At 40.2% G+C, this 27,748-nt stretch overlaps 7 protein-coding genes across 14 annotated transcripts; 2 read left to right on the forward strand and 5 right to left on the reverse strand.

The window, feature by feature from the left end:
* The first annotated feature begins 526 nt into the window (after positions 1–526).
* On the forward strand, positions 527–4,496 carry LOC127250348 (omega-amidase, chloroplastic-like). Of its 3 annotated transcripts, XM_051273589.1 has the most exons (12): positions 527–827; positions 970–1,086; positions 1,193–1,417; positions 1,485–1,578; positions 1,677–1,751; positions 1,839–1,917; positions 2,010–2,025; positions 2,101–2,181; positions 2,293–2,375; positions 2,460–2,594; positions 2,841–3,826; positions 4,004–4,496. In XM_051273589.1, the coding sequence occupies exons 1-10, from the start codon at positions 558–560 to the stop codon at positions 2,545–2,547; spliced, it is 1,128 nt and encodes a 375-aa protein (XP_051129546.1). In that variant the 5' UTR covers positions 527–557; the 3' UTR covers positions 2,548–2,594; positions 2,841–3,826; positions 4,004–4,496. The 3 variants fall into 3 exon arrangements, with proteins under 3 accessions (XP_051129546.1, XP_051129545.1, XP_051129544.1); XM_051273588.1 differs by having other exon boundaries at positions 2,460–3,826; positions 3,991–4,496; XM_051273587.1 differs by having other exon boundaries at positions 2,460–3,826.
* Positions 2,773–3,844, reverse strand: LOC127250349 (heat shock factor protein HSF30-like). Its single transcript, XM_051273590.1, has 2 exons — positions 3,524–3,844; positions 2,773–3,450 (listed from the first exon to the last, which is right to left on the reverse strand). The coding sequence occupies exons 1-2, from the start codon at positions 3,842–3,844 to the stop codon at positions 2,773–2,775; spliced, it is 999 nt and encodes a 332-aa protein (XP_051129547.1).
* A 2,452-nt stretch (positions 4,497–6,948) lies between the features above and the next one.
* LOC127250355 (glutaredoxin-C10-like) lies at positions 6,949–7,689 on the forward strand. Its single transcript, XM_051273597.1, has one exon. The coding sequence runs from the start codon at positions 7,060–7,062 to the stop codon at positions 7,435–7,437; it is 378 nt and encodes a 125-aa protein (XP_051129554.1). The 5' UTR covers positions 6,949–7,059; the 3' UTR covers positions 7,438–7,689.
* A 677-nt stretch (positions 7,690–8,366) lies between these two features.
* Positions 8,367–12,990, reverse strand: LOC127250354 (uncharacterized). Of its 2 annotated transcripts, none has more exons than XM_051273595.1 (2): positions 11,798–12,990; positions 8,367–10,081 (listed from the first exon to the last, which is right to left on the reverse strand). In XM_051273595.1, the coding sequence occupies exons 1-2, from the start codon at positions 12,231–12,233 to the stop codon at positions 10,044–10,046; spliced, it is 474 nt and encodes a 157-aa protein (XP_051129552.1). In that variant the 5' UTR covers positions 12,234–12,990; the 3' UTR covers positions 8,367–10,043. The 2 variants fall into 2 exon arrangements, with proteins under 2 accessions (XP_051129552.1, XP_051129553.1); XM_051273596.1 differs by having other exon boundaries at positions 8,383–11,480.
* A 405-nt stretch (positions 12,991–13,395) lies between these two features.
* LOC127250565 (probable ADP,ATP carrier protein At5g56450) lies at positions 13,396–15,521 on the reverse strand. The gene is made up of 2 exons (XM_051273914.1): positions 14,817–15,521; positions 13,396–14,273 (listed from the first exon to the last, which is right to left on the reverse strand). Exons 1-2 carry the CDS (start codon positions 15,150–15,152, stop codon positions 13,638–13,640), a joined length of 972 nt encoding a protein of 323 aa, XP_051129871.1. The 5' UTR covers positions 15,153–15,521; the 3' UTR covers positions 13,396–13,637.
* Positions 15,522–15,719: 198 nt separating this feature from the next.
* Positions 15,720–18,804, reverse strand: LOC127250564 (beta-fructofuranosidase, insoluble isoenzyme CWINV1-like). 5 transcript variants are annotated; one of them, XM_051273908.1, is made up of 8 exons: positions 18,604–18,804; positions 18,340–18,498; positions 17,725–17,981; positions 16,997–17,608; positions 16,769–16,927; positions 16,433–16,674; positions 16,209–16,296; positions 15,720–16,109 (listed from the first exon to the last, which is right to left on the reverse strand). In XM_051273908.1, exons 2-8 carry the CDS (start codon positions 18,479–18,481, stop codon positions 15,930–15,932), a joined length of 1,680 nt encoding a protein of 559 aa, XP_051129865.1. In that variant the 5' UTR covers positions 18,482–18,498; positions 18,604–18,804; the 3' UTR covers positions 15,720–15,929. The 5 variants fall into 5 exon arrangements, with proteins under 5 accessions (XP_051129865.1, XP_051129867.1, XP_051129866.1 ...); XM_051273910.1 differs by having other exon boundaries at positions 18,340–18,503; XM_051273909.1 differs by having other exon boundaries at positions 18,340–18,520.
* Positions 18,805–25,515: 6,711 nt separating this feature from the next.
* LOC127250096 (pathogen-associated molecular patterns-induced protein A70-like) lies at positions 25,516–26,813 on the reverse strand. Its single transcript, XM_051273252.1, has one exon. It carries the CDS (start codon positions 26,643–26,645, stop codon positions 25,815–25,817), a length of 831 nt encoding a protein of 276 aa, XP_051129209.1. The 5' UTR covers positions 26,646–26,813; the 3' UTR covers positions 25,516–25,814.
* Positions 26,814–27,748: the final 935 nt, after the last annotated feature.

The raw sequence follows: 27,748 nt of genomic DNA on the forward strand, positions 1-27,748 counted from the left end.
AATTTGATGAAATCTGTATACCAAGGATATATATATATATATATATTGAAATGCAAAGTTAGTTAAGCCCTGTATGTATGTATGTATGTATGTATGTATGTATGTATGTGAGCTGTGTTTTCAGATAGTAAGTAATGAAATTATGTAAAATTAAGATTATAAAAAAAAAATTAGCTACCAGTTTGAAGTTGTTCTGTGTTTGCTGTTTGTTAAACTTTCGAACAATATTGTCCAGATCATGCACACACATTAGAAAAAAGAAATAATACAACATAAAAAATGCCATTTTCTTTATCCTCAAAGCTTGGGCGCGCGCGCACACACACACATGATTAACTAATTAACTGTTAAGCCCAAAATGTGGGCAGCCAAGAAGGTTAGTACATTATGGAATGGGCCGAAGCTGAATAACCAACGGATGCTCAAAACGAAGCCATTTTGGACCTTGTAATAATTTGGTGGAATTGAATTGAGCCTGCCTGATATGATATGGAAAGATTTATTACCAAAGTTACTTTGTATTGTATTGTCTTGTAGAACCTGATGAGCGATGAGAGATGAGCCCAAGGTCGGTGTTCTGGTCGTCGTCTCTGCTTGCCCGGGCCCGGACTCGGACTCGTCGCCATTCGCACGCTGCTATCGTGCTCCGCCCAATCATCTCGTCCCTTCCCCTTTCACGTACAAGATTTCGATTTCTCCCCAATTCCATTTCCACTCCAACTCTTCTTCTTAAGTTCACCCCTTGTGCTTCTCTGTCGTCCATGGGTTCCGCAGATAAAGCGCGCGTGCCCCCAGCCCAGCACTCGCCCTCCCCCCCGATCACCAAGGTAACTCTTCTGTTCATAGAAGGACCGCCGTTGGAAATTGCGGCGAAAGATTTGTCCTTTTTTTTTTTTTATTATTATTATTATTCTTATTTTTGGGTGGGGATGGATATTCAATTAGGTTTATTTTCCATGTTTTTTGTAGTTTATGGTTGCGCTGTGCCAATTGAAAGTGACTGCAGACAAGGAGAAGAACATAGTGCACGCTCAAGCTGCAGTGGAAGAAGCTGTCGACAAAGGGGCAAAGCTAGTTCTGTTGCCTGTATGTTTCATTTTTGTTTTGTGGGACAACTGTTTGACGTATCTCTAATTTTTAATGTCTGCTACTTGCTCGGTATGATCATTTTGTTTGTTTGCCGTTGTTTCAGGAGATATGGAACAGTCCATATTCAAATGATAGTTTTCCATTGTACGCCGAGGATATTGATGCTGGCTTTGATGCATCCCCATCAACTGCCATGTTGTCTGAAGTTGCTAGCCGCCTGAAAATCACGATTGTCGGAGGCTCGATACCCGAACGGAGTGGGGATAAGCTGTATAATACTTGTTGTGTATTTGGACCTGATGGAAAGCTAAAAGCTAAACACCGGAAGGTGATTCAAATACTTTGGTTGTTATGTGTTGCTTTACTCTTGATTTAGGTGTTTTCGATCAAAACAGATTCATCTTTTCGACATCGACATTCCTGGAAAGATTACCTTTAAGGAATCCAAGACTCTTACGGCCGGAGAAAGTCCCACCATTGTAGACACAGGTACTTATAGAGACTTTCAAATGTATCGAACCGACCAAATGTGAAAGCTTCACTTCTATGTTCCCAACTTCATCACTCTTGGTTTCTGTTGACTGCAGAGGTTGGCCGAATTGGAATTGGCATCTGTTACGACATTAGATTTCAGGAGCTGGCAATGCTCTATGCAGCAAGAGGTTCGAGCAGATTAGACATTTAAACTCACACAGATTATTAGTTCTTCATGGTCGTTGGCTACCTTTAACTTGTTCTCTATTGTTTAGGTGCTCATTTGATTTGCTATCCGGGAGCATTCAATATGACAACTGGACCTTTGCATTGGGAGCTATTGCAAAGAGCAAGGTAAGCAACCAGTGAATACTTTTCCAGACATTTGTTGTCTTGATTTTGAGCAAACTGCTGACCTGGTTCCTTGTCTAATTTCCGGGGGGCAGGGCTGTGGATAATCAGGTAACACCAAGAACCTAGTTTAATTCATCTGTTAGAGAAGGATGCAGGATTTTGTATTGACAAAGAATTTGGCAGTTATATGTAGCAACTTGTTCGCCTGCACGGGATGCTTCTGCCGGATATGTTGCCTGGGGTCACTCTACCCTCATTGGCCCTGTAAGTCAATTTGATACCAGATGAACACTAAAAATCAATACAGGAACTGCGTGATTGATGGAAAGATTCAACTGGACATTCTTGAATGACTGAAATGGTTTGGTCTGGCAGTTTGGAGAAGTTCTTGCAACCACAGAACATGAGGAGACAATAATCACCTCAGAAATAGACTATTCTCAGCTTGATCTCAGGAGGTGAAACAAGAAAAGCATCCCTTGTTTTATATCCATCTTTTTTTGCGGTTTTACGAAGATTTGTTTGGTTCTCACCATGTGTAGAACAAACCTGCCGCTGGAACAGCAAAGGCGGGGCGATCTTTACCAGCTGGTAGATGTCAAGAGGTTGAACTTGAATCCTGAAAACTGATGAGAGGCTGCTGAAAATTTGATTCAGATTCCGATCTGTCTGTTTAGGTACGTACATACATTATGATCCACTCTATAATCTGATGCACCATAATTCATTAGATGACACATTCTTGATCTTTTGCTACATATGTTATTATGTTACTCGTTACTCAGCTTCCGAACCATTAAAAAAACAAACTCTTTACATCTGCATTCACCTGTACATATACACACCTTATCTGGTCTAAAGAAATCCCATCTGATGGACGAGGTCCTGTAAATCCTCGTCCCACTGATCGGGTGTTTGAGCAGTCAACTCTTCGATTTCCACATCTGCTGGTTCATCTCCGCCAAGCCATTCTTCGGCGCGATCATCACTTAGTAACTCCTCCCATATATTCTCTGCCGCACCCGACTTCACATCGCTACTTGCTTCATCATCAATGGTCACAACCTCCTCTAGGTTGTCGACACTGGGGCTGGGGCTCATGGTCAGTCTTCTCTTGTGGCCTACTTTGATGCACATGTCGCGCATCATTGCATACTTGTGGATGTAGTGCTGAAGGAAAGAAGGGTTTTTGAAGGCCCGGGCGAGGAAACTCATCATCTGCTGCTGCTTTTTGGCCGTGCTGTCGATTCGTTCTTCCATTGCCATGATTCTCTGCATCGACTTGTGCTGCTGGTGCTTCAGTTTGAGTATCTCTGCCGTCAACAGGCTGCGGTCCCGTTTCAGCCTGGCGAGCTCCTGCTCGGTCCCTGCCCCGGCCAGGTAGCTGCATCCCTGGTCGACGCAGCAGCCGGCTCTGGCTGCATTGGCATTGGCATTCGTCCGGCGCCTGATTGTGGTGAGGAGATACTTGTGCCCTCTTAGAAACCCTTCATTGGCAAATTCCCATCTGTCTGGATCCACCTTCCTGAAGCCCTGCGGGACAACACAACACAAGTCATTGAATTTGTTTGTTTGATTGATCGAAATGTGTGGTAGTGGTACTGACGTATGTGTTGAGCTGGCGAATGAAGCTGGAGAAGTTGGCATGCTTGAAGTATCTGGGGAGGAGAGTGGTGGAGAGCTTGTGATAGTCCCAGACTATGAAGCTGTTCTTGGACAGGCTCCATGAGATGACTGCATCCGTCGAGGGATCCTCCACCATCTCGTATGTCTTCATCAGGAATGGGGGAGCAGGCCCCGCCTGGTTGAGATTGTTCTGGCCCAGCCTCAGCTCCATTGGCATTGGGGAAGAAGAAGAAGAAGCAGAGGAAGACGAAGACGACCATTCCTCCTCCACCTTCACTTTCAGGTTCAGGCCCTCCTCCATTTTAGATTAATTCGCCCGCCCTTCAATTAGACGCGTCTGCGCATACATACATAATACACTCACTCCTATTATTTATACATATATATAAAGAGGTAAGGGAGACTATGACTATATATATATATATATATATTGAGATGATGATGAAGAATGTTCGCGAAGGTGGGATATATCACTGGGATAGACGATGGATACTTGGAGCATCGGAGCTACACTTGTCTTTTGTGGGGACGGGGATAGTCAGTGTCACAGAAACTTGTAGCTCATGAAGAAACGTCCAGAAGCTTCTCTAAGAGTTGAAGGAGGTAAGAAATCCAAAGAAAGATTCTTCCAGAACAATTTGCAGCGCCGCCGCCGTCCTCTTCTTCATCTTGGTCGGTCGTCGTCATCATCCCCCCCTCCGTCTCTTCTCTTGGGGCAAGAAAAATCCTCTTTTAACGGCGGTCCAACCACATACTTCTTACTTGGAATTCTCTAATAGGTGATTGAGTATGCTCGATCATAGCTTATAATTGACTTCTTGATCCAAAATAGAATTCTTATGATCGTTTTAACTAATTAATTCATGGGATTCCAAGTTGTACTTGGCCAATTTTATAACCTTATTGAGAGTTTTGCAATGAGATTTCTTGTCAAGTGACCTCCCATCAGATCAGATGGATTCCTTCTTCACTCCTCCAGACAATCTTTCTTTTGATATAATGTTTCATAGGATAAAATTTATATTTACTTTGGTCTTTTAAAAAATAAATAAATAATATCAATTTTTCGAAACCATTCATATTTCACCACCATTATTTTATATGTTTATTATTATTGAAATATTGTGCTAGGGAGCTTTCTACTAGGTCTTACAGCAAGATTCATGGTATGTTTGGCTACCTGGGCAGGGCCCACACTCACAAGGGGCCATGGAGAATATTATAATAATAATAATATTATTATTATTATTTTATAAAATATATATATATATATATAATGGGTGTGTTTGGTTGGGAATTTGATTTTAGATTTTAATTTAAATAATAAAATTTTAAATTTGCATGATTGTTTAAATGATATAAGTATAAAATTAATATAATATTTTGAATGAAAAATTAATTTTTTAGCATAGTATTATAAGAAATATTTGATTTAATATAATTTTTTTTTAAAAAAAATAAATAGTAAAAATAAATGAAATCCCAAAACAGACAATTTTGAATACACATTTTAATTTTTTATATACTTATAACAAATTAATAGATAATATAGAAATGCGATACACATAGAGAGAGATTCGAACATACGCAAAATAAATAAGGAGAAGATGACAAAAAAAGGGAGGACAGAATTTAAGAAGGGCAGAGTATTTATATTTGAGGGAGACTTGAGACCCGCTGCAATTTTCTATCTTTTCTTGCTTCACTTTTATGGTAAATAAATACTCTCTTGTCCCCTATATTTATGCAATTTTGTATGGAAATGAATGCTAAAAAATAATATTAATGAAAATGAAAATAAGTATATAAAAAAGTAAAATAGGAATATTCAAAATTTTATTAAAAAATGAATAATAAAATAAGTATAAAAACTAATGATAAAAATATTATATTATTCATTGAAATAGAAATAATAAAATTATAAATAAATAATTTTTATTATTAAACAAATTATTATAAATTTAGCTAACAATACAAAAAATAATATAATTATCTTGGAAAAATAGTACTAACACTTTTCATTCAATTGTTTTTTTTTTTTTTTAAAGTTGTTTGAAGTTTTACATTTTTTGTGTAAACATAATTATTTCTCTTCATCAGAACATTAGAAAAATAAAAATTGAATCTTTTGGGATAATTATTTTGATTATGGAGTAAAATCCCCTGCTTTAATTAAAACAGTTAAAAAAACATAAATTGTTGTTAAGATCCACTGTCACAAGTTTGCCATCAAATAGTCTTTTTCGGAACTATATAATTTTATTATTATTATTATTTTTTTTATAACGCGGGAATTCACAGCCGTTACCCAAAAAATGCAATAAATTCCCGATTGAATCTAATATTGCAAACTACGACTAGTTTTTTTTATGATGTAGGAACACCGGGCCGCTATTACTAGTCTCTATTATTATACAAGTATATTTTCATTACTAGATTAAATTTTTAATTTTTTTAAACAACATACCAAAATAAAAAATTAGAAAAAAAGTTAGGACGGAGTTGTATAATGATACTAATTGTGAAATGAGCCGACACACTACTTGCTACTTGCACATGTTGTGCACATAATATTTTATTTGAATTTAAAATTGTGAATTGTTTATTTAAATATATTTTTTTCTCTTAATTTTTTTTGATATTTCTTAAATAACTATATCATATCATAACCATAACATTAATAAACTATTATACAGTTTACATAATTTAGAGTGTATTCTATTTCTATGTTTAGATGTTTTGGTTTTGGTTTAGTTTTCATAATTTATTTTAAATTAAAATACGCACATCTGAATATTGTATTGTATTGTATTATAGAAAAGTAAAATAAGAATGTTATTAACGGTGTTGCTAAGATGTAATGTATAACGAACAAAAGAAGAAGCCCAAGGACAACAGTATTCAAAGAAATGAGCCGATATCGGAATTTTTATTTTAATTGATATGTTTGAAAGGTATTAATCCAATTAAAAATATATGATTAATGCTCTATCTATGAACAAATAACCAACAGTTCAGTTCATATAATATGGAGTACTTGTTCTAATTATTTCGTTAATATTCATAGCTATTAGATTAGACGGCTCTGGGTATGCCGCTATAATTGGAGTGGGGCCCAGCGGAGTGATTGTCATTGTCAGCGGATAAGTCGGATCCTACTATTCCTATTCCTATTCCTATTGGGGATAATTGATGGGCCTACTCACGTCACTCGTATTAGTTAGTTGGCCTAGTTACCTCCACCTCCACCTCGCCCCCACTCTATTCAATCTAGAGCAAACACAAAATGGTTTTAGATCTCTGTGTCGTCAAGTGAACAAAATTATTAATTAATTGATTGATTAATTAATTTATTTATTAATACTGCTCTACTCGCTCCCCTCCCAATATAAGTATCTACTATATTATAATAGCTTTACAAACTAGTCGCTACCCCCTCTCTCTCTCTCTCGTTACGCGCGTACCCAAATTAATTGGTTTTGGATCGGTTAAGATTGGATTCCATATGATATTGATATGATGCAAGGCCCCAGCCTCAGCCTCAGCCTCAGCCTCAGCCGCAGCTGGGAGATGGCGACCATGGCCGCCGCCGCCGAGTCGGTGGAGCGCCTCCTGGCTGAAAATCCGGTCGTCATTTTCAGCAGTTCGTCTTCGTCGTGCAGCTGCATGTGCCACGTGATGAAGCACCTCCTCTCCACCCTGGGCGTCCACCACCCGGCAGTCATCCAACTGGACATCGCCCCTCCTCCCGGCGCGTCGGCGGCATCACCCGCGCTCTACATCGGCGGCGCCTTCGTCGGCGGGCTCGACACCCTCGTCGCGTTGCACCTGAGTAATAATCTCGTCCCCAAGCTCGTCCGAGTCGGCGCCCTACCTACCTCACCCCTTAATTAATTAATTACTTAATCAATAAATTAATTATCGCTATCCCCATCCATCCAGACATCCTAATTAATAAATACTACTTTATCTCTCTCTCTCTGTATATATATATGTGTGTGCATGTATACATCTTGTCTTTCATTTTGATGTTTTAATTGTAGTTAATTAATTATCCAGTGTCTTAATTATTTTACATTTAAATGCAAGTCTCGTAAGTTTGTGAAATTTGTTCAGTGCCTGTTTAGACTACATACATATGATGAGAACTCTATATCTTATAAAAAGTGGTAACAATAATTATGTTACCAAATCCTGTGAATTATATAGTTGAATAGACAAGACTGGTACTAATTTGTTGACAACACTATATAACAATAAACAACATATGATATATATAACAATAAATAATACTAATATTAATATTAGCATTACATAAATGAAATTATTCATACAACACATATTATTACTAATTTCAGCATATAAAATAGATTTAGGTTTTGATCAAATACTGAAGTGATAAATAAGTCAGGATAAGCTAAAATTGATTTACACCCTTCATTTTAATTTAATTATTTTAATCAATTAAATAATTTAATTAATTAATTAATAGTGTAGATCAAATTCAGCATGATTCCTTTAATTGATGGATAGTAACAACCATAACTACGATGGATGGATGGATGGATAGATGATGGATATGACATGACAATGATGGATGTGATTGACGACATTGAATGAGAGACCAAACTAACATCCACATCCACATCCACCTCCATCATTAATTAATTAATAAATGTTAAATACTATGTATAATTATGAAATAAAATAAATATGGGAGATCGAGGAGGAGGCGTCGTTACTGAAGTGAATTGAACAAATAAATGTATATAGAGAGTAAAAAGCCAGAGAAGAGAGCAGATAATATTTTCTGTATATTCATCACAGAAGAAGAAGAGTTTATATACATAATGAAATAACCGTGTAACAAATTGGAATCCACATCATGTGGTCCCTGCATAAATAACTTATAGAAGAATAAGTTATAACAAACTGCTAGCCAGGTTCCAGTAGAGGATATGAGATGGAATTGTGAGAGGTGGCATGTAATTGGGTATTGTTACTCAACACACCCCCCTCAAGCGGACGATGGCTAATAAAACCCAGATTCAGCTTGATACAAGCATCATGGAAGGATACAGATGACAAAGTTTTGGTGAACACATCAGCTACTTGCTGAGAAGATGGAATATGAATTGGTTTAAAGAACCCCGCTTCATAGTAGTGATGGATAAAGTGACAATCCACGTCAATATGCTTCGTACGCTCATGATGCACCGGATTTTTAACCATGTGAATAACAGACAAGTTATCGCAGTATAATAGAGTCGGTGTGGACATGTTAATGCGGAAGTCCCGAAGCAGATATGTTATCCACAGTAATTCAGAGATAGTAGTTGCCATTGCTCTATATTCAGCTTCGGCTGAGGATTTGGCAATGGTTGGTTGCTTTTTGGTTTTCCAAGAGATAAGACATGGTCCAAGAAATAGACAATAGCCAGTTAGTGACTTTCTGGTGTCCAAGCAACTTGCCCAATCAGCATCACAGAGGGCTGTAAGAGAGAACTGTCCTTTGCAAGGGAAGAAAAGACGGAGATGCTTTGTACCTTGCAAGTATTTGAGGATTCGTTGGGCTGCCTTCCAATGTTCAGATGTAGGTGCATCCATAAATTGAGTAAGTTGTTGAATTGCATAACAAAGATCTGGTCTTGTGGTAGTCAGATAAAGCAACCTACCCACTAGACGTCTGTAAGCCTCAGGCTTAGCTAAGGCATGCCCATTCTGATGCGCCAACTTCAAGCCAGGGGATACCGGTGTGGCACATGCATTGGAATGAAGTAATCCTGCTTCTTGTAAAATATCATCAATAAACTGATGTTGAGAGACAGCAAGGCCAGTATCTGTTCTTTCAATTTGAATTCCAAGGAATAGATCAACTGTGCTCAATGTCTTGATGGTGAATTCTTGGTGTAAAAATTCTTTCAGATTGTCAATGCATGATGGATCATTCCCTGTTAATAGGATATCATCGACATACACCAGTAGGGCTGTGAAGTCTGTTCCAACTGATAGAGTGAATAAGCAAGAGTCATGTGAGGATTGCTCAAAGCCATACTTAATCAACTTGGCTGCAAGTTCCTTATACCACTGTCGTGTCGTGGTGCTTGCATGAGGCCATACAGGGATTACTTAAGTTTGTAGACATGACCTGTTGGGACATTACTTCCTTGAGGAGGAGTCATGTAGATGTCTTCATCGAGATGTCCATGCAACAAGGCATTGTTTATATCAAGTTGGTGAACATCTCAGATATTCATGGAAGCTATTGTGAGGAGAATTCTTACTGTTACCACCTTTGCTACGGGAGCAAATGATTCATTGTAATCCCTTCTATATACCTGTAAGTATCCTTTGGCAACTAAGCATGCCTTGTAACGCTGAATGCTCCCATCTGAATGTCTTTTTATACGATACACCCACTTACATGCAATTGGTTTGACGTCTTTGGGTATAGGTGTGTGATTTCCCATGTGTCATTTTTGGCAAGGGCTTCCAACTCTTCATTCATAGCTGCCATCCACCGGGAATCCTGTTGGGCCTGTACATAAAAAGCAGGTTCTTGGCAAGTAACAGCAGCAACACTATGCCAAATATGCATGAATGACTTAGGAAAAGAGGGTGAATAATGAAAAGAGGAAACATAGTCTTCATCCAAACAGGCTGTCTGATTTGTCTTTTGGGTGGAATATATAGTGGAGAAGAGGGTGCAGTGTTTGGTGAATTGGGTAACATGGCTGGCCAAGAGGGAGATGAATACCCAGGAGACAAATCAGGTTCCTTAGATGAAAGATAGTTAGGAGGTGATTGAGATGGAGAGGTAGGAGGTGACTGAGACACAGGAAGCTAGGATATGGTTTGAGGTAAAGGAGGGTATGTATTCTGAATTTGAGGTAAGAGTTCAAGAGGATCAGGAATGGACGACGGAAAGGGAGCAGGAGCATAAGGAGCTATAGGATACCTTGAAAGGGAGCTAAATGGGAAAATATGCTCATAGAACACAACATCTCTTGCCACAAATCTTTTGTTGCGTCCTAAGTCTAAGAGTTTATATCCCTTTTGTCCAGCAGGTAGACCAAGGAATATGCACTTATGGGCTCGTGGATCAAGTTTGGATTTGGCAGGGTCAATATTTGTAGCATAGCAAAGACAACCAAAGGTCTTAAGGTCATTATAGGTTGGTTTGGTGTGATGCAGTAGTTCAAAAGGTGTGGACCAACCAAGTACAGAGGAGGACAATCTGTTCATTAGAAATGTGGCATGTAGAAGGGCGTCCCCCCAAAAGTTGGTAGGTAGATGAGCTTGAAACAACAAAGCTCTGGTAATTTGCAAGAGGTGTTTATGTTTTATCTCGGCTCTACCATTTTGCTGAGGTGAATAGGGGCAGGAGTGATGATGTAGGATGCCATGTTTTTGGAACAGGGTTTTGCAGCTGTGGTTAAGAAATTTAGATCCATTATCAGTTCGAATTTTTTTATGGTAGTTCCAAACTGATTATGAATTTGAGCAATGAAGGAGTCAAGAATGGTGTGGATGTTTTGTTTATTTGGTAAGAGGTAAGTCCATATGGCTCTTGAATAGTCATCTACAATTGTGAGAAAATAGTGACAACCATTAAGAGTAGCTGTTTTATAAGGTCCCCAAGTGTCCATGTGAAGAAGATCAAATGCATGCAAAGCACAAGAAGAGCTTTTATTAAAAGGCAATCTGGTTTGTTTTGATTCATGACAGATATCACATGGACTACAATTTGAAGTTGTAACAAAAGGTAAGTGTTTAAGAGTAGTTTCAGAGGCATGTCCAAGTCTGTAATGCCACAATTAAGACTTGGTCAGAGTAGTTACAGAAGCTAAGTTGTGAGCTGGAGCAGAGGAGCATCTCAGGATATATAGGTTATGTTTTTGCCTTCCCACTGCTAGGACTTGATTAGAGGATGGGTCCTGAATCATACAATAGGTTGGAGTAAATAAGAGCTTGCAATTAGATGATTGAAGGAAAGCACTTACAGACAACAAGTTAAACTTGAAATGGGGCACATAGTAGACATTGGTAAGAGTAATGAAAGGGTGTATAATGGATGTTCCTACATGAGAGGCTGTGAGAGAGTAGCCATTTGGGAGAATGATTTTTGGACCAGCTTTTAAAGGAACAAGGGAATCTAAGAGTTTGTCATTCATGCAGATATGGCAAGATGCACCACTATCAACTAGCCAAGTATTACTATCTAATTGTGCAGATCCAACAAGATAGGTGGTACCTGAAAACTCAATTGCAGCATTGGAGAGCTCAACTGGGGAGTCCGCATTGGAATGGCTCAGCAGAAGCTTCTGAAGTTCAGCTTTGATCATGGCACTTATGTCAAGATGAGTTTGCTTTAACTCAGTTGTGTCTTGTTTCTGCTTATATACATCGCATCCAACCATCATTCTCTTTTCAACTATCTCTTTGTACCAATCAGGAGTACCATGAAGTTGAAAGCAAGATTCCTTTGAATGTCCTTTTCTCTTGCAGTGATCACATATTTGGTTCTTCTTTTCAACTTGTGCTTGTTTCTTATATGTTGTCTTCTTAGATGCAGTATTTCTGTTTATAATCATAAAGGCACTTTGTTCCTTTGTAATGTGAATTTCTCTTTGTTTTTCAACTTGTAAGAATAAGGAGTACGCCTTGTTCATATTTGGGAGAGGATCCATTAATAGTATTTGGCCTTTTGCTGATTCATAGGAGTCTCCTAGACCTGTTAAAAACTAAATTAATAGATCTATGTCCATACGAGCCATGAGTTTGTGGTGCATACCACATGAGCATTCAGGTGGAGGGTCTACTGTGAGCAGCTTTTCCCACAGTTCTTGAAGTTTTGTTGCATAAGTTGTGAGTGAATCATCACTTTGCTTTAGGCTGGCAAGCAACTGCTTCAATTGATATATAGAAGATCCATTGGCCTGACCATACTTCTCCTATAGGTTCTCCCAAAGTCCCTTTGCTGTAGAGACGAAGATGAAGGCACCTTGTAATTCAGGAGAAATGGAATTTAGTGTCCAGCCTCGGATTAAAGCATCCACTTTAGTCCAAGCATCATGCTCGACTGTACCGGCTGCTGGTTTTTTAATCTGCCCAGTAAGAAGACCAACATTCCCTTTGGCCACTAAAGAGTTCCACACTCTATGAGACCAAGTAAAGTAATTAGTTCCACTCAAAGGAATTGAGGCTAGACATAAGTTTGGTTGATCACCACTCGTAAGCTGCAACGTCTTTGGTAAAAGGGATTATTGAGCTCCAAAGGATTGAGCATGTAGGTGGGCTGTGGTGTTTGTAGTTCCTTGCGTAGACATCCTTAATTTGCCTTCTTCAGTAGCCATAGAAGAAAAAAGGATCGAGCTACGGCTCTGATACCATGAAGTGAATTGAACAAATAAATGTATATAGAGAGTAAAAAACCAGAGAAGAGAACATATAATATTTTCTGTATATTCATCACAGAAGAAGAAGAATTTATATACAGAATGAAATAACCGTGTAACAAATTGAAATCCACATCATGTGGTCCCTACATAAATAACTTCTAGAAGAATAAGTTATAACAAACTGCCATCTAGCCAGGTTCCAGTGGAGGATATGAGATGGAATTGTGACAGCTGGCATGTAATTGGGTATTGTTGCTCAACAGTTACTCGGTTTTATTAAGGCTGTGGCTGTCCGAATGAGCCAATGAGGTGGGTGTGGATCCGTTCCGTTCCTGATGAAGGGAATCCCCAAATCTGGTTTCAAGTCCCTCCCCTCCCCTCCCTAATCAATAAACCATGCTTGCCTTGACAACTCCCAAATTTATTACTTCTGTTATTTAATTAATTAATAATTAAGCTAACTTCAATGTGTACCAAAAAAGACATCGTATCATTCATTCCACAGACAGACAAACAAAAACCATCCAAACAATTGAACATACATACAGACAACACACTTGTTTCTTTCCTTCTCAATCAATGTTTCGACTCTCATGCATCATCATCATCGTCAATTCATCCTCCATTCTACTGATCTACCCTACTCTACTCTACGTGCTACCTACCTACCTACCTACCTTCCCTACAAGGCTGCTACAACCCTGTCCAGTTCATGAGTTTCTTGATCTCATCGTACAAAACCAGCACCGCCGCCGCCCCCGTGCTCCTAAATATGTTCGACATCGCCCCTCTATAGAACGACCCCACCCCCTCCGCTCTATATATCTTCCTCCAGCACTCCGCCGTGCTCCTGTACATGGGCTCCTCCGCCCCCGACTGCATCATCACCCGCCTCCTCACCGTGTCAAACGGGTACGACACCAGCCCCGCCCCGCTCGTCACCGCCTGTGCCGCCACCCACCGCTTCCACAGCGCCACCTCCGATCTCGACTCCTCCGCCGCCATCATCATCTCCTTCACCGTGTCGAACCCCCCAAAGTATAGGCCCCGGTGTATCACCATCCCCTGCAAAGACGCAGGCAGCCCCCTGTAGATCCCCCGCACCCCATCCTTCCGGTGGATTGTCCGCAGGAAGTGGCAGATGCCTTTGAACTGTCGCACTTCCGTTCTGCCCACATCCGCCGCGAGGCGCGTGTGCGCAATGTCCAGAGGGTATATGATGATCAGCGTCGTGCAGCCTGCTGCCGCTCCGGCGATGAAATTGGCAGACGGCCCCGAGAGGAGATCGCCTTTGCCGGAGTTGCTTCGTAGGATGTTCCTATACAGATCCTGCCCCCGAAATTAAGAAAAAAAAAACAAGGTGTAAATACAGTCAAAAAATTGATCTTACAATACCAGTTGACATGAAAGCATTGCAATTCGCCTTCGAACAAACTAACATCATAATCAATAGCCAAGAACCTTATATTCCATCTTAGGCCAATCTCAAACAAACATGGTGGTTCACCTTCAAACTTCTAAGCTTTCAAAATCCAAGGAAAGGTTTACAACAATCATCAATTCCTCGCATAATCATTGATCTACAAACAACCACAAACAGCACATTCTGCAAAACGATGATTGATTGATTCATCAATCAGAGCTATAACTAATAACTAAACAAGGTCATCTTGGAGCTTACACTCGAAAGACAAGAACACACCTCAGCCCACAGCCGTGGCAATTTCGATCAAAATTGCAAATGCCAAAGCACTAAATTATACATAAAGCAGTGAGCCATCCAATCAATATTTCAAAAGGCAGGCAAAGCAAGAAATCCAGGGATTCGGTGGAAAGGAACAAAGGGAGGAATTGAATTGATGATATATATACCTTGAGAGAGAAGTTGAGGGAAACAGAGGGATAATATCTGATGACGCTGCTCCCATTGCCCCTCCACAATGAGAGAATGCCTTCCTCCCTGGCCGTGCGGACGATGCAATCCACCATCCCTTTGAACCTCCGCCCCCGCCCGGACAGGATTGCCAGATTGCTCTCCTGCGTCTGCAGCAGCAGCTTCGCCCTCTCTATGGGGGCCACGATCGTGTGCACCACGCCCCCCATCAACGCCCCCGCCGTCAGGTCCCGGTGGAAGCTGGTCAACCAATTCGACGCCCCAGATCGCCTGCCGGACGAAACCTCGCCGCCGCCGCCCCCTTCCTCCGCCATTGTTTCTTCAAGATTGGGGCAATCGAAAAGAAACAAATCGCTCCCGAATACCGATGGATTCTTGGCCGATGTAGAGAATAGCCCGTTGCATCTGAAATCTTGGGAGGGAATCGAATTGCGCCACTCTATCCAGGAAGGTTTCGTCGACGGAGAAGAAAAAATCAATCGCCAACTGGGAGCTCTTTAATTAATTTATGTCCCTAATTCAATTCTGACGAATTGCTCAAAAGCCTGGCGCTGGGGTTTCTCCCTTTTCTTCAAAATTCGTATATGGGGGCAGAAGAACAAAGCAAGAATTGATTTCACCTTTTCGTTCAGACTTCTATCCAAAAGGGTATTCGAATTCATTTTACCAATCTTATATCTATTTTAGATAAATTATTGATATATCAAATTAATTAATGAATGTTGATAAAATTGGGGGTGTATTTAAAGCCGTACACGAATAAAAATTGGGTCTTGGTCCCAAAATAGACAACATATTAAGCATATATCTGTGGTGGGTGAATAAATTCCACATCTTCCAGAATATCTCAGAGGAACGTCATATTTATCAGAGGTGAGGAATTTATCATATTTCCAGTGCAGTGCCTCGATCCAACTTATTACAACTTAGAAGCTCTACTTTTTTATTTTTTTCTGAAGCAAAATATATAAACTGACTGGAGATCAGATTGATTATTGATGAATTTTTTCGAGAATAGCTGAATGTTTCTTGGTAAATAATCTTAATTGAAGCACTTCCTTCCACTTTAAACATTGCAGTCCTATCCTATCCTATCCAATGTGAGCTTTCTCCATGCTCCATGCCCTGAGGGTCGAAACGACGACGTTCTTCTCCCCATTGTTGAATACATGGATGTGGGAGTTTCCAGCAATGGCTAATTTGGGATAAACTCTAGCAGTTATGCAAGTCACTCCTCGCCCGCCAAAACTCTCCACGATCGAATGATCAATCTGTCATCAAACAAGAGGACAATTTTCACTCGAACCTGATCCAAGATTTTGGGAGAAAATGCAGAAAGGTTAGTGGAATAGATCGATCTCATCACAAACCAGAGTTCTGAGGGAGATCCCACGACTTGGGTCAATGTCAACAAATGCCCCAAAGATAGGTTCTTTGACAGGTGTTTCCACTGATGATCTGTAGGAAAGGAAATGTTATTACACCTGAAAACCATCTAATCTATGACAACACATGAAACCGTTGTGATAATAACTTGGGTAGAGAGAGATCGATCAAAGAATAGCATTGCAGATCGATCATTCATTAGCTTCACCTGCTCTGATCACTGCACATTAGCACTGCATATTTGCCACCAATTTTGAATACCCGAAAGAATATGGCAGTTTGTTCTGTCAAGTTCTTTGAAGCCAAGACTAACAGCCCAAAAGGCCCGGTTTTACCTCCAACCGATGCGTTCATTCGTCTACACAGAAGCTGGGAATCGGTTTTCATATTCTCATTGATCAATTCCACGCCTTCCAAGTTGGGCAAATGGAACGATACCTCAACATCAGCCTGTTGCATATATAGAATGTTCGAATTAAGACATAATCTTATACTGTACTAAACTCGGCATGCATATTGAGGCAGACGCAGCAAATTAAACTACTTGTGAAGCTGAGATTCCTTCAACTTCAATGACGCTATTGTTCACGAGCTCTTTATTCTTCATGGAAACTTTCTTCCTACGAAGCTTCTCAACCTCTTTGACAGGCCATTGAATAAGCTGCTTCTTGGTTTTATGCAACGATACACTTCTAACCATCGACTGCAAGAAAATTAAAACCACTTGCAACAAAACGACAATAACAACAGAAATGTGTATGTATGTGTATACCTGAAGACCGGACCATCCTCTTTTGACTTGATTTGCCTCGCTATCGGCTTCAGTCACCCAACCCCACAATAACCGACGTTTCTTGCCCGGATCATAGAATGATTTTGATGCATAAAACAGCCCATAGTCGTATCTTAACTGGACCTTATCATCCATAAAGTCGACAGTAACATTGAATCGATCAGTTTTGGTGTCGTAAGTCCCAAGTATGTAATAGTCGTGATCGTGGAAGCTGGCCTTCAAGACATGCTTGATGCCGACACCACCATTGGTGGATGTGGCGATCCCCTTCTTGCCATGCACACGAACTGGATAGAAGTCAGGACACTCCCACATGTTTGTCTTGTTGGACGAATGTAAGGGGCTGTGAGCCCTTTCCCAGGTGACAAAGTCGTCGCTCTTGTAGAGGACGGCAGCTCCGTGGCCATCGATCTCGCCGCCAATCACTACGCGCCACGTGTTGTCAGCGCCTCGCCATCCGGTTGTCGGATCCCTGAAGGAATTCGGATTGATGATCCCAACAGGGGGTGTCATCAGGGGATTGTGTGAGGACTTGTCCCATTCGATCAAAAAGGGATCCGACATATTCTTGGGCGTTGCAAGATTTTGAACCTGAAATTAATTAAATCATCGTCGTCAGCTGCTGCTGCATCTTGCTAGCTATGTATGTGTTGAAGAAATTGTTTAGATTAATTTGTAATTAGTAAATTAGTTAAAGGTAGGAGTACCTGTTGGTTGGTGGAGGACAGTCCGGTGTAAAGAATGAGGGGCTTATGATGATGGTGATGGGATGCAAGAATGGTGGCAGAGCCAGAAAAGCAGCCCTGGATGTCGAAGGGGTGGGAGGGTTGGATGGCGTGGGGGAGATGAATCCAATGGATGAGGTTGTGGGAGACAGAATGAGCCCAGGTGATGTTGCCCCATTTTGCACCGTATGGATTGTACTGATAGAACAAATGGTACACTCCCTTATAGTACATAGGCCCTGCAATTGCAATTCAAATATTTTTTTATTCGATTCAATTGGTATACGTAATTTAATATAGAGACAATACTACTACTACAAATTAAGTAAAGGTTTGTAGTAGTAGTAGTACTAGTAACAAGCTAGTACGTACGTACGTGCGTCATACCGTTTGGGTCTTTAATTTTAAGGTAAGGTTGCGTTGCCGGAAAATTAATTATAGCATATATGGGTCGGTCAGTCGGTCGGAGATCATGGCAACGTCCGTCAGTCAGTCAGTCAGTAGCGTTGGATGGATGAAAAGTTAAATAATAATAAGTAAATTATAAGAAATTGATTAAATTAATTTAGATATAATTAGGGTAGGATCGGAGTGTACCGTTCATCCAGTTTTTGTGGGGTTGAAAATGGAACGCGCTTCTGTAAGGCTGTTGTTGTGTTCGTTCCAGACCTCCTCCTCTGTCTCCATAGACAAAGACGACCAAAATCACGGCGGCGGCGGCGGTGACGGCGACTGCCATTGCTGCTGAACGAGTACCTGTACTGTACACCGATGATTCCTGTTCTCTTCGTAAATAAGTGTAGCAAATCTACTAAATAAGTAAGACTAGTAATTACAAGATATGTAGATATATTTGCTTACCGAATTAATTAATTAAGATGGAGATGAGGGATCTTTCTTTTCCTTGGTATCGTCGTGGTGTGACTAATTACCTAACTGTGTCTGTAATGCATTGTAATTGTATTGTAGCGTAGGGGTGGGGATTGATTGATGAATTGATTCTCTCTCTCTCTCTCTCTCTCTCTCTCTCTCTCTCTCTCTCTCTCTCTCTCTCTCAGTACTCCATGGGTCGGGTCACTTCCTGCAACTAATTAATGAAGATTCAATCGTCACCCTCACCCTCACCCTCACCCTCACCACCACCATCATCATCAATGACGACTTGAATGATTCCAGGCAGGCATACATACATAATACATACACACGTAGTAGTATTAATTTGTAGTGGTGGAAGGCATGAAATCTGTGGTGATTGTCAACGTGAAATAATAATACTGACCATTTCCATTAAGGCATAATACCTATGACTGTGTATGCATGTCAAAATAAATCAATCAATCAATCAACCTCTCTCTAACATTGCAATCATCCACGGCGCGCGCACACACACATATATATATATATATATGTATATATGGTCCGAGTCTCTCATTAATGATGACATAAACTGCAAATAAATGAGCTTGCGTTGTAGTTGAAGTGCGCAGGATTGTGTTTAATTTCTCAGATTAATTAATAAGATTATTATCAACTAATTTAATTTTATGTGAAATAAATAATAAATGCTGCGACACCTAACTCTCCTCAGTGTCCTGATCTCTCTTTACTTCAATCATACAATATATAGACATAATGCATTAACCTAACATATATATACGATTGGTTTTATAATTACGAATTGACTTTTAATTTAAGCACTAGCTAGCTGCTAGCTGGTTTACCTACCATGTGTTACGTTAATTACTTCCAAATATAGTAAAGTAAAACCTCGTCGTCTTAATATAGAGAACAGCACACCACCGTCGTACGAAATGATGTAATTTTAATGGGAAATTTTCTTCAATTGCTATAAAATCAAAAATGAATCGACTCGAGATCAATTGCATACCAAATTGATATAATTAGAAATATTAAATACTAGTGACTATTACCATTATATTTATTTATTTCTTGGCAATATATACGACAAAACCCATGTGGGAAACACGTACAATTAATTAGCTAGCCGCATTAATTAATAAAAATCTCCTCCATAGGGAACTTAATCATATGTATATATATCTCCTATCTTAATCAATGTCAATGCATAATTCTTCATCTGTATTGTATGTATGCAAATGCAAATGCAATTAGTTGTAGTTGTTGTTATGTCCCCAGCCCTACTGACGACGACCAATAATAATAATAATAATAATAATAATAATGTGAAGTGATATTTTAAGTAACAAAGGCCAAAAAAGCCAAACATTTCTGGAGGATAGGCCCAACACCACCCTAGAGAGATAGATAGATGATATGACTGTCACGTCACACTCACATCAACACTATAATATAATATAATATAATATAATGGACTATATACTTTATATTAATTTAATTTAATTTCTTTCTTTTAAGATTAAATAAAGACTTTGACCTACTAGACCCCAACACTCACTTGTTCTGAGTTCTGTCACCCCCAATTATATCAACTGCGCTTATATACAAGTTTGTGAATAATGGATTTTTTTAATATGAAAAAATATTATGAATTAATACTAAAAATAATATATATATAAATCATTTTCTTTGCGTTGCTTATTTTAAGTAAGTAGCATGCATATATACAATACAATACCAAAATTGAAAATAGAAATATAAAATTCTACTTTCGCATGTTAAATATAATGTTTGCAATAGCCATTTAGTGCATGTGTTTTTTTTCACATGGATTGCAATGCCGACCGTACGTGCTGTGCTGTGCGTTACCATTTAATTTAATTTAATTTAATTTTTACATGAACAACAAAAATTGCACATGTCTCTCTCTGTGCCATAACAGATCTATACGCTATAGTCAACAACGACATTTAAAAACATTACTGTAATCATTACAAACGTATACATATATATATATTGAAACGTGACTTGGATTAAGCGGTATATCCGACCCTAAACCAAAACGAAATGGCTGTTTCAATTGGCAGGGTTTCTTTTGGGTTTATCCTAATTGACAACAAATAAGCTTACGGTTTAGGGTGTTTTGGGGTGCTTATAAATAGACAACTATGGTTCTTAGTCGGATGACACATTGTAAATCTCTGAATCAGTATAATAAAATCTCTCCGGTTCCTGCCCGTGGACGTAGGTTGACATACCGTCACCGAACCACGTAAAACCTCTGTGTTCTTTATTTGCTTTCTTTCTCGTTTTCTCATAACAAGTGATATCAGAGCCATATCCCATTGATTGAAGATGTCCTCGTATAAATTTGATCTGAAGAAGTTTAATGGGTCGAATGACTTCACGCTCTGGAAGGTCAAGATGAGGACACTTCTGGTTCAACAAGGATGTGCGGCTGCGTTGGAGGGAGAAGACAAGTTTCCTAAAGACACGAAGGAGGAGGTAAATAAGGAGATTTTGGCAAGGGCTCATTCCGCGATCTTGTTGTCAGTTACTGATGAGGTGTTACTGGAGGTTGTAGATCAGACAACGGCTTTTGGGTTATGGAATAAACTGTGTGAGAAGTACCAAAACAACTCTCTCACTAACAGGCTATATCAGAAGCAACGTCTTTACACCCTCCGGATGTCCGAAAGTACTCAGGTAAAGGATCATGTTGATACCTTTAACCGTATCATTCTTGATCTTCAAGGAGTTGAGGTTAAAGTAGATGATGAAAATCAAGCCCTAATTTTATTGTGTTCACTACTTGGTTCATATGAGAATTTTGTAGATACTATGCTATATGGTAGAACTACAATTTCTGTTAATGATGTGAAAGATGCCCTTATGTCCAAAGAATTGAAAAGAAAGGTTTCTCTCGAAGAGGGTTCTGGTTCAGGTCTGTTTGCAGGTAGGGGAAGACCACAGGAGAGGGGTAACGGGAATGGGAGGTCGCGTTCAAAATCAAAATCCTCTAGCAAAGTTAAGTGTTATCTTTGCAAGGAGAAAGGGCACGTTAAAAGGGATTGTCCACAAAAGAAGGAAAATACAAAAGTTGATTCTAGTAACAGTGGCAGCAGTGCTGCTGTGGTACAAGACAGTTCTGATGATGGGGACTTTGGTGAAGTTCTGACAGCGTGTAGTGCTAGTACTGCTGATTCCTGGATTATGGATACCGGTGCTTCTCACCATATGACGTTCTCTCGTGATCTACTCACTTCTTTTAAGGAGTGGAATGGAACGGTGAAGTTAGGTGATGATAGGGTTCTAGCCATAAAAGGGAGCGGGGTAGTGCAGATAAAATTGCATGACGGTACTGTCAGGAAATTTGACTGTTGGTATGTTCCTGAACTCATAAAGAATTTGATTTCTCTTGGCACCTTAGCCAAGAATGGTTTAAAATATCATGGTGAAGGTGAGTGGATGAAAGTCCTAAAAGGTGCGCTGGTAATGATGAAGGGAAAACTGCAGCATGGAATTTATTTTCTACAGGGCAGTTCAGTGATGGGAACGGCGGCGGTATCCCAGTCCTTGGATAAACATGATGACAGGACAAATTTGTGGCACCGGCGATTAGGTCACATGAGTGAGCTAGGGTTGTCTGTGTTGAGCAAGCAGGGTTTATTTGGTGGGGATGTGATAGGTAAAATTCAATTATGTGAGGCTTGTGTAAAAGGGAAGCAACGCAGGGTGAGGTTTAGTACCGGTCAGCACACTTCAAAAGAAATTCTGGAGTATGTTCATTCAGATCTATGGGGTCCCTCTCCGGTGAAATCGCAGGGCGGGTGTTCTTACTTTGTCACTTTCATAGATGATTATTCGAGAAAAGTCTGGTTGTACTTTCTGAAAACTAAAGATGAGGTGTTTGGGAAGTTCAAGGAGTGGAAGACCATGGTTGAAAAACGGACGGGTAAACAGGTCAAGACTCTAAGAAATGATAATGGGTTGGAGTTCTGCAACGCTCCATTTGATGATTTCTGCAAGAAAGAAGGTATAGTGAGGCACCGCACTGTACGACACACACCACAGCAAAATGGAGTTGCAGAGCGAATGAATCAAACCCTCATGGCGCGTGCTAGGTGTATGCGCATATTTGCTGGCTTATCTAAGCAATTCTGGGCTGAAGCAGTAAACACTGCTAGCTATCTGGTTAATAGATCTCCATTAACTGCAATTGACTTAAAGACTCCTCAAGAGGTATGGTCCGGTAAACCCTCTGATTACTCTAATCTAAGAATATTTGGATGCCCTGCATACGCTCATGTGAATGATGGTAAGCTGGAGCCGAGGGCGGTAAAATGCATATTTCTAGGGTATGCAACAGGAGTAAAAGGTTATCGATTGTGATGTACAGAAGGTAAAAATCCTGGTAAATTTCTTATTAGCAGAGATGTAACATTTGATGAATCTGCTATGCTTGATCAGAGTAGAGGTTGTGAAATTATTGCAGGTACAAAAGATTGTGGTGCTAACCAGAGGGTGGAGTTTGAGACTCCTGACAGAGTTGTGTTAGAGGAAAAGCAGCAGGTTAATACTATTGATCAATCCGATCAACCAGATCAGTCAAAACCTCAAGAGAAACCGGTTGAGGGGGAAGCTGATGACGCTGGTACTGGGGTTGAAGATTCCATAGCAGCAAGAAAGGGAAGGAGAAATATTCAGAAACCAGGTAGGTTTGCAGGATGTGTCAGTACGTGTGACATGGATTCTGTTGCTTATGCACTAGCGGTTGGTGATGATCTTGGCTCTGATGAGCCAAAGACATATAAAGAAGCTGTGGCGAGTAAAGATGCAGAAACCTGGATTATGGCAATGAATGAAGAGATGCAGTCTCTTGAAAAGAACAAGACTTGGGATCTTGTTGCACTACCAAAAGGGGTGAAGCCAGTGGGATGCAAGTGGGTCTTTAAAAGAAAGGAGAGAATTTCTGGTGTTGAACCTGCTAGGTTCAAGGCGAGACTGGTGGCAAAAGGGTTTTCACAGAAGGAAGGAATCGATTACCATGAAGTCTTTTCTCCTGTGGTGAAACACAAAACCATTCGGGTTCTTTTGGCAATGGTGGGTGCTTTTGATCTGGAGCTGGAGCAGCTTGATGTAAAAACAGCATTCCTTCATGGTAATCTAGAAGAACAAATTTACATGTCTCAACCGGAGGGGTTCTACAGTTCTAAAGGGGACCAGGTATGCTTGTTAAAGAAATCTCTGTATGGCTTGAAGCAATCTCAGAGGCAATGGTACAAGAGATTTGACTCATTCATGGTGTCTAATGGTTATACTCGTAATCAGTTTGATAACTGTGTTTACTCGAAGAAAGTTTCTACTGATTCCTTTGTGTATCTGCTGTTGTATGTGGATGATATGTTAATTGCAGCTAAGAACATGGCTGTAATTAATGACTTGAAGGCTCTACTAAAAGGTGAGTTTGAGATGAAGGATTTGGGTGCGGCAAAGAAAATACTTGGTATTGAGATCTGGCGTGATAGAGAAGCAAGACGGTTGTGGGTTTCTCAAGAAAAGTATATTGAGAAAGTTTTGCAGGCATTCTCTGTTGATCAGTCCAAACCGGTAAGTACCCCTTTGGCGGCACACTTTAAACTTAATCGAAGCACTATACCGGCTACAGATGAAGAGGTTAGTTACATGAAGACAGTTCCATATTCAAGTGCAGTTGGAAGTCTTATGTATGCGACGATATGTACGAGACCCGATCTCGCTTATGCGGTTAGTGTGGTGAGCAAGTTTATGGCTAATCCGGGTAAAGCTCACTGGGGAGCTGTAAAGTGGATCTTGCGATATTTGAAAGGAGCGTCTGATATTTGTCTGGTATATGATGATAAAGGCCACGGTGATGGTCTTGTTGGCTATGCAGACTCTGATTACGGGGGTGACTTGGTGAAACGAAGATCACTAACTTGTTTTATCTTCACTATGTTTGGATGTGCAGTCAGTTGGAAGTCTACTTTACAACCTACGGTTGCATTGTCGACGACTGAGGCGGAATACATGTCAATGACTGAAGGTATTAAGGAGGGTATCTGGTTACATGGTCTAGTGCAGAGTTTGGGTCTGAAGGTGGAGAAACCGGTGTTATTCTGTGAAAGTCAAAGTGCTTTGAGTTTGGCTAAAAATCCAGTGTATCATGAGAGAACCAAACATATTGATGTAAGGTTGAATTTTATCCGTGATGTTCTGGAGGAAGACAAGTTTTCTATTCAAAAAATAGCTACATAACACAATCCAGCTGATATGTTGACAAAGGCGCTACCGACGGAGAAGTTTGAGCATTGCTTGAACTTGGTGAATATTCGTAGGAGGTAAAGCCTTCTCGGGGCATCTGGCAGGAAGGAGACGATTGGGAGATACTGACGAACCTTTGGCGGTTGGAGAAACTCCAAGTCAATATGGAGATTGTTGAAACGTGACTTGGATTTAGCGGTCTATCCGACCCTAAACCAAAGCGAAAGGGCTGTTTCAATTGGCAGGGTTCCTTTTGGGCTTATCCTAATTGATAACAAATAGGCTTACGGTTTAGGGTGTTTTGGGGTACTTATAAATAGACAACTATGATTCTTAGTCGGATGACACATTGTAAATCTCTGAATCAATATAATAAAATATCTCTGGTTCCTGCCCGTGGACGTAGGTTGACATACCGTCACCGAACCACGTAAAACCTCTGTGTTCTTTATTTGCTTTATTTCTCGTAACAATATATATATATATATAAATCTAACCACGATTTTGCCATAGATTTTGTAGGTGTCTGAAAAGAATTACTACAAGAATCTACTATTTGCTTATTACCTCTCCTCAGGGATAGATTTGGAAAAACGAAAATTAATGCAAGAGTGAACAGAAAGGACTCTCCAGTCAATCCCAAAGCCAAGTACACGCTAGTCCAGTCCAATCATTTCAATAATAAAACTCACTAATGAAACGAAAAAGACCAAATTGCCCCTCCCAATCATCAACCGAACTTCAACCAACCAACACATGGGCATGGGTGTTGTTGGTTCACATCCAAACCTACCCAACTTATTTGCAACCCAAGTCCCTCCAAATCCAACTATTATCACAATCCACCCACAGTCAAATCAAATCCCGACAATTAACCCCGCCGGAAAAAAATTGGCCGGCAGCCGGCCGCCCTACCGCCCCCCGAAGCCCCGCCGTATCTTGTCCTTGTACCTGAGAATGGAATCGAGCCGTTGAAGCTTCAGCTGCTGCTTGAACTTTTCGATAAAGTGATCGGCCTTCGCATCGACCTCTTCGTCGCAGTCGGTGACCTTAGCCAGCACTCTCTCCCTCGCCGTCGCCGGACGTCTCGCCTCCACTGCAGAGGCAGTCTCTTCGAACGCCGCCGCAGCCTTCATACTCACCGACTTTCTCATCCGATTCCGGGCGGTGTTCTGAACCCGGTTCGCTCCCGAGGCCGGTTCCGTGTCGGATTTGGTCCTCCCAAAGTGCGTCCCTTTGCTCAGCCGGCTGTAAATTTCGTCCATGCTCTGAAGCTCCTGATTGTCATTCTCTCCATCCAAGATCGAATCTTTGGGGTCGAAATCGAAATGATCTTGTTCGTGGATGTAAGAATCTGCTTCTGGCAGAGGTGTCGCCTGAGAATCATCATCGTCTGCTGATCCACCAAAGAGGTGGGTTGGAAGATTCTTGTTCTGATTGGGATTGGGATTGGGTTGAGAAGGCGGCGACAAGAATGTTGGGGGTGGGTCTTGAGGGTGGGATCTGTAAAAATTGATGGATTTGAGACGTTGAAGAATGGAGGGCGATCGGGCAATCTTGAGGTGATCTTGAGGAGGGTGGAGTTGGGTGTGGGTGTGGGTGTGGGAGATGAGGGCAATGGCGGCAATCATGAGATTGAGGAGGAGGAAAAGGACAGTGGGAGTGAACCAGCTGGTGATGGAGCCCCATAGCGAAGACGACGACGCAGCAGCAGCAGCTATTGCAGATTCTTCGAACATCATTCTATTCTATTCTATTCTTTTCTTTTCTTTTATCTGTTGGGTTGTAGCAGTAGTGGCGGTGGTGGTGGTGGTGGTGGTGGTGGTGCTTTTGTTTCAATTAAAAGGGTTTGTCGAATATGCAATTTTATGAGTGGGAATCGGAATTAAAAGCTTCAAGTGAAGCGGGGTGGGGTAGGGTAGGGTAGGGTGGGGGTTATCACTTGAAAAAGAAAGTTAGGATGAATAAAAAAAAGTATATATATTTGGAGGGGGATGGATCACACATCATGTGCTGGAATGGGACTGGATTGGATGGGAAGGATATTCAGCCTCAGGCTTGATAATAAGATATTTATTACTATTATTATTAGTTGAAGTCGATTCCAAAACAGAGCAAATTAAATAGATAGAATTAATTACTTTAATAATAATAATAAATAAATAAAAAGTGGTGGGGGAGTAGTTTAGGTGCATGCATGTAATTATGTAAATACTAGAAATCATGGAAACATAACATAAAGTGGTGGGTGTGGGGGTGGGGGTGATATTGTTTATATTTTGGGGGGGCGTGTCATTGGATGTTATAAGTCACTGACTCGGCTTATTAAGCCTACAGGCTAGAGCCTAGCTACTGAGAGAGCAAAACACTAAACTGTTATTGATCGATTGTGTTTGTGTACAAGAAATGGACAAACATCAACAGGTTTCTATAGCCTATAGGTGATAATACAATTAACTCGTCTACTCCTACCCCGCCGTCTAATACTAATATACTATTGCTGTATTGCACCTTCCCACCTCAAATAAATATACTATTATATCGTGTATATACGAAAATATATGCTATTAATAAAAATAATTATAAATTAAAATTAAATAATTTGATTAGAATTATAAATTGTTAAACTAATATGAATAAAATATATAATTATTTTTTATATATAAAAAAAAAACCAAATTATATAAAATAGATGAAAATAAAAAAGAATAAACACCGAAAGAGAAGTACTTATTAATCATTCATATCACTCATGCAATGCAATTAGCAGCTTTAAGGAGCCCAGCCCAGCCCATTCATGGAAATACTAGCACTAATACTACTGTTAAAATTAAAATTTTAACAA

This window comes from Andrographis paniculata, unplaced genomic scaffold (assembly GCF_009805555.1).
Source record: "Andrographis paniculata isolate CXL003 unplaced genomic scaffold, ASM980555v1 Contig37END, whole genome shotgun sequence".
Taxonomy (NCBI): domain Eukaryota; kingdom Viridiplantae; phylum Streptophyta; class Magnoliopsida; order Lamiales; family Acanthaceae; genus Andrographis; species Andrographis paniculata.

Bases quoted from the DNA above. Each gene is read 5' to 3' on its own strand.
- LOC127250348 (XM_051273588.1), top strand. From the start codon at position 558: ATGAGCCCAAGGTCGGTGTTCTGGTCGTCGTCTCTGCTTGCCCGGGCC. The intron at 1,087-1,192 runs GTATGTTTCATT...CCGTTGTTTCAG, and splicing joins CAAAGCTAGTTCTGTTGCCT to GAGATATGGAACAGTCCATA. The intron at 1,752-1,838 runs GTTCGAGCAGAT...TCTATTGTTTAG, and splicing joins AATGCTCTATGCAGCAAGAG to GTGCTCATTTGATTTGCTAT.
- LOC127250349 (XM_051273590.1), bottom strand. From the start codon at position 3,844: ATGGAGGAGGGCCTGAACCTGAAAGTGAAGGTGGAGGAGGAATGGTCG. The intron at 3,451-3,523 runs GTCAGTACCACT...GTTGTCCCGCAG, and splicing joins TTCGCCAGCTCAACACATAC to GGCTTCAGGAAGGTGGATCC.
- LOC127250354 (XM_051273595.1), bottom strand. From the start codon at position 12,233: ATGGATCCTCTCCCAAATATGAACAAGGCGTACTCCTTATTCTTACAA. The intron at 10,082-11,797 runs GTACCACCTATC...TTTTATGTACAG, and splicing joins TGCTGCAATTGAGTTTTCAG to GCCCAACAGGATTCCCGGTG.
- LOC127250355 (XM_051273597.1), top strand. From the start codon at position 7,060: ATGATGCAAGGCCCCAGCCTCAGCCTCAGCCTCAGCCTCAGCCGCAGC.
- LOC127250096 (XM_051273252.1), bottom strand. From the start codon at position 26,645: ATGATGTTCGAAGAATCTGCAATAGCTGCTGCTGCTGCGTCGTCGTCT.
- LOC127250564 (XM_051273908.1), bottom strand. From the start codon at position 18,481: ATGGCAGTCGCCGTCACCGCCGCCGCCGCCGTGATTTTGGTCGTCTTT. The intron at 17,609-17,724 runs GTACTCCTACCT...AATTAATTTCAG, and splicing joins TGTCCTCCACCAACCAACAG to GTTCAAAATCTTGCAACGCC. The intron at 16,110-16,208 runs GTTTGTGATGAG...GTTTGATGACAG, and splicing joins GGATCTCCCTCAGAACTCTG to ATTGATCATTCGATCGTGGA.
- LOC127250565 (XM_051273914.1), bottom strand. From the start codon at position 15,152: ATGGCGGAGGAAGGGGGCGGCGGCGGCGAGGTTTCGTCCGGCAGGCGA. The intron at 14,274-14,816 runs GTATATATATCA...TTTCGGGGGCAG, and splicing joins CCCTCAACTTCTCTCTCAAG to GATCTGTATAGGAACATCCT.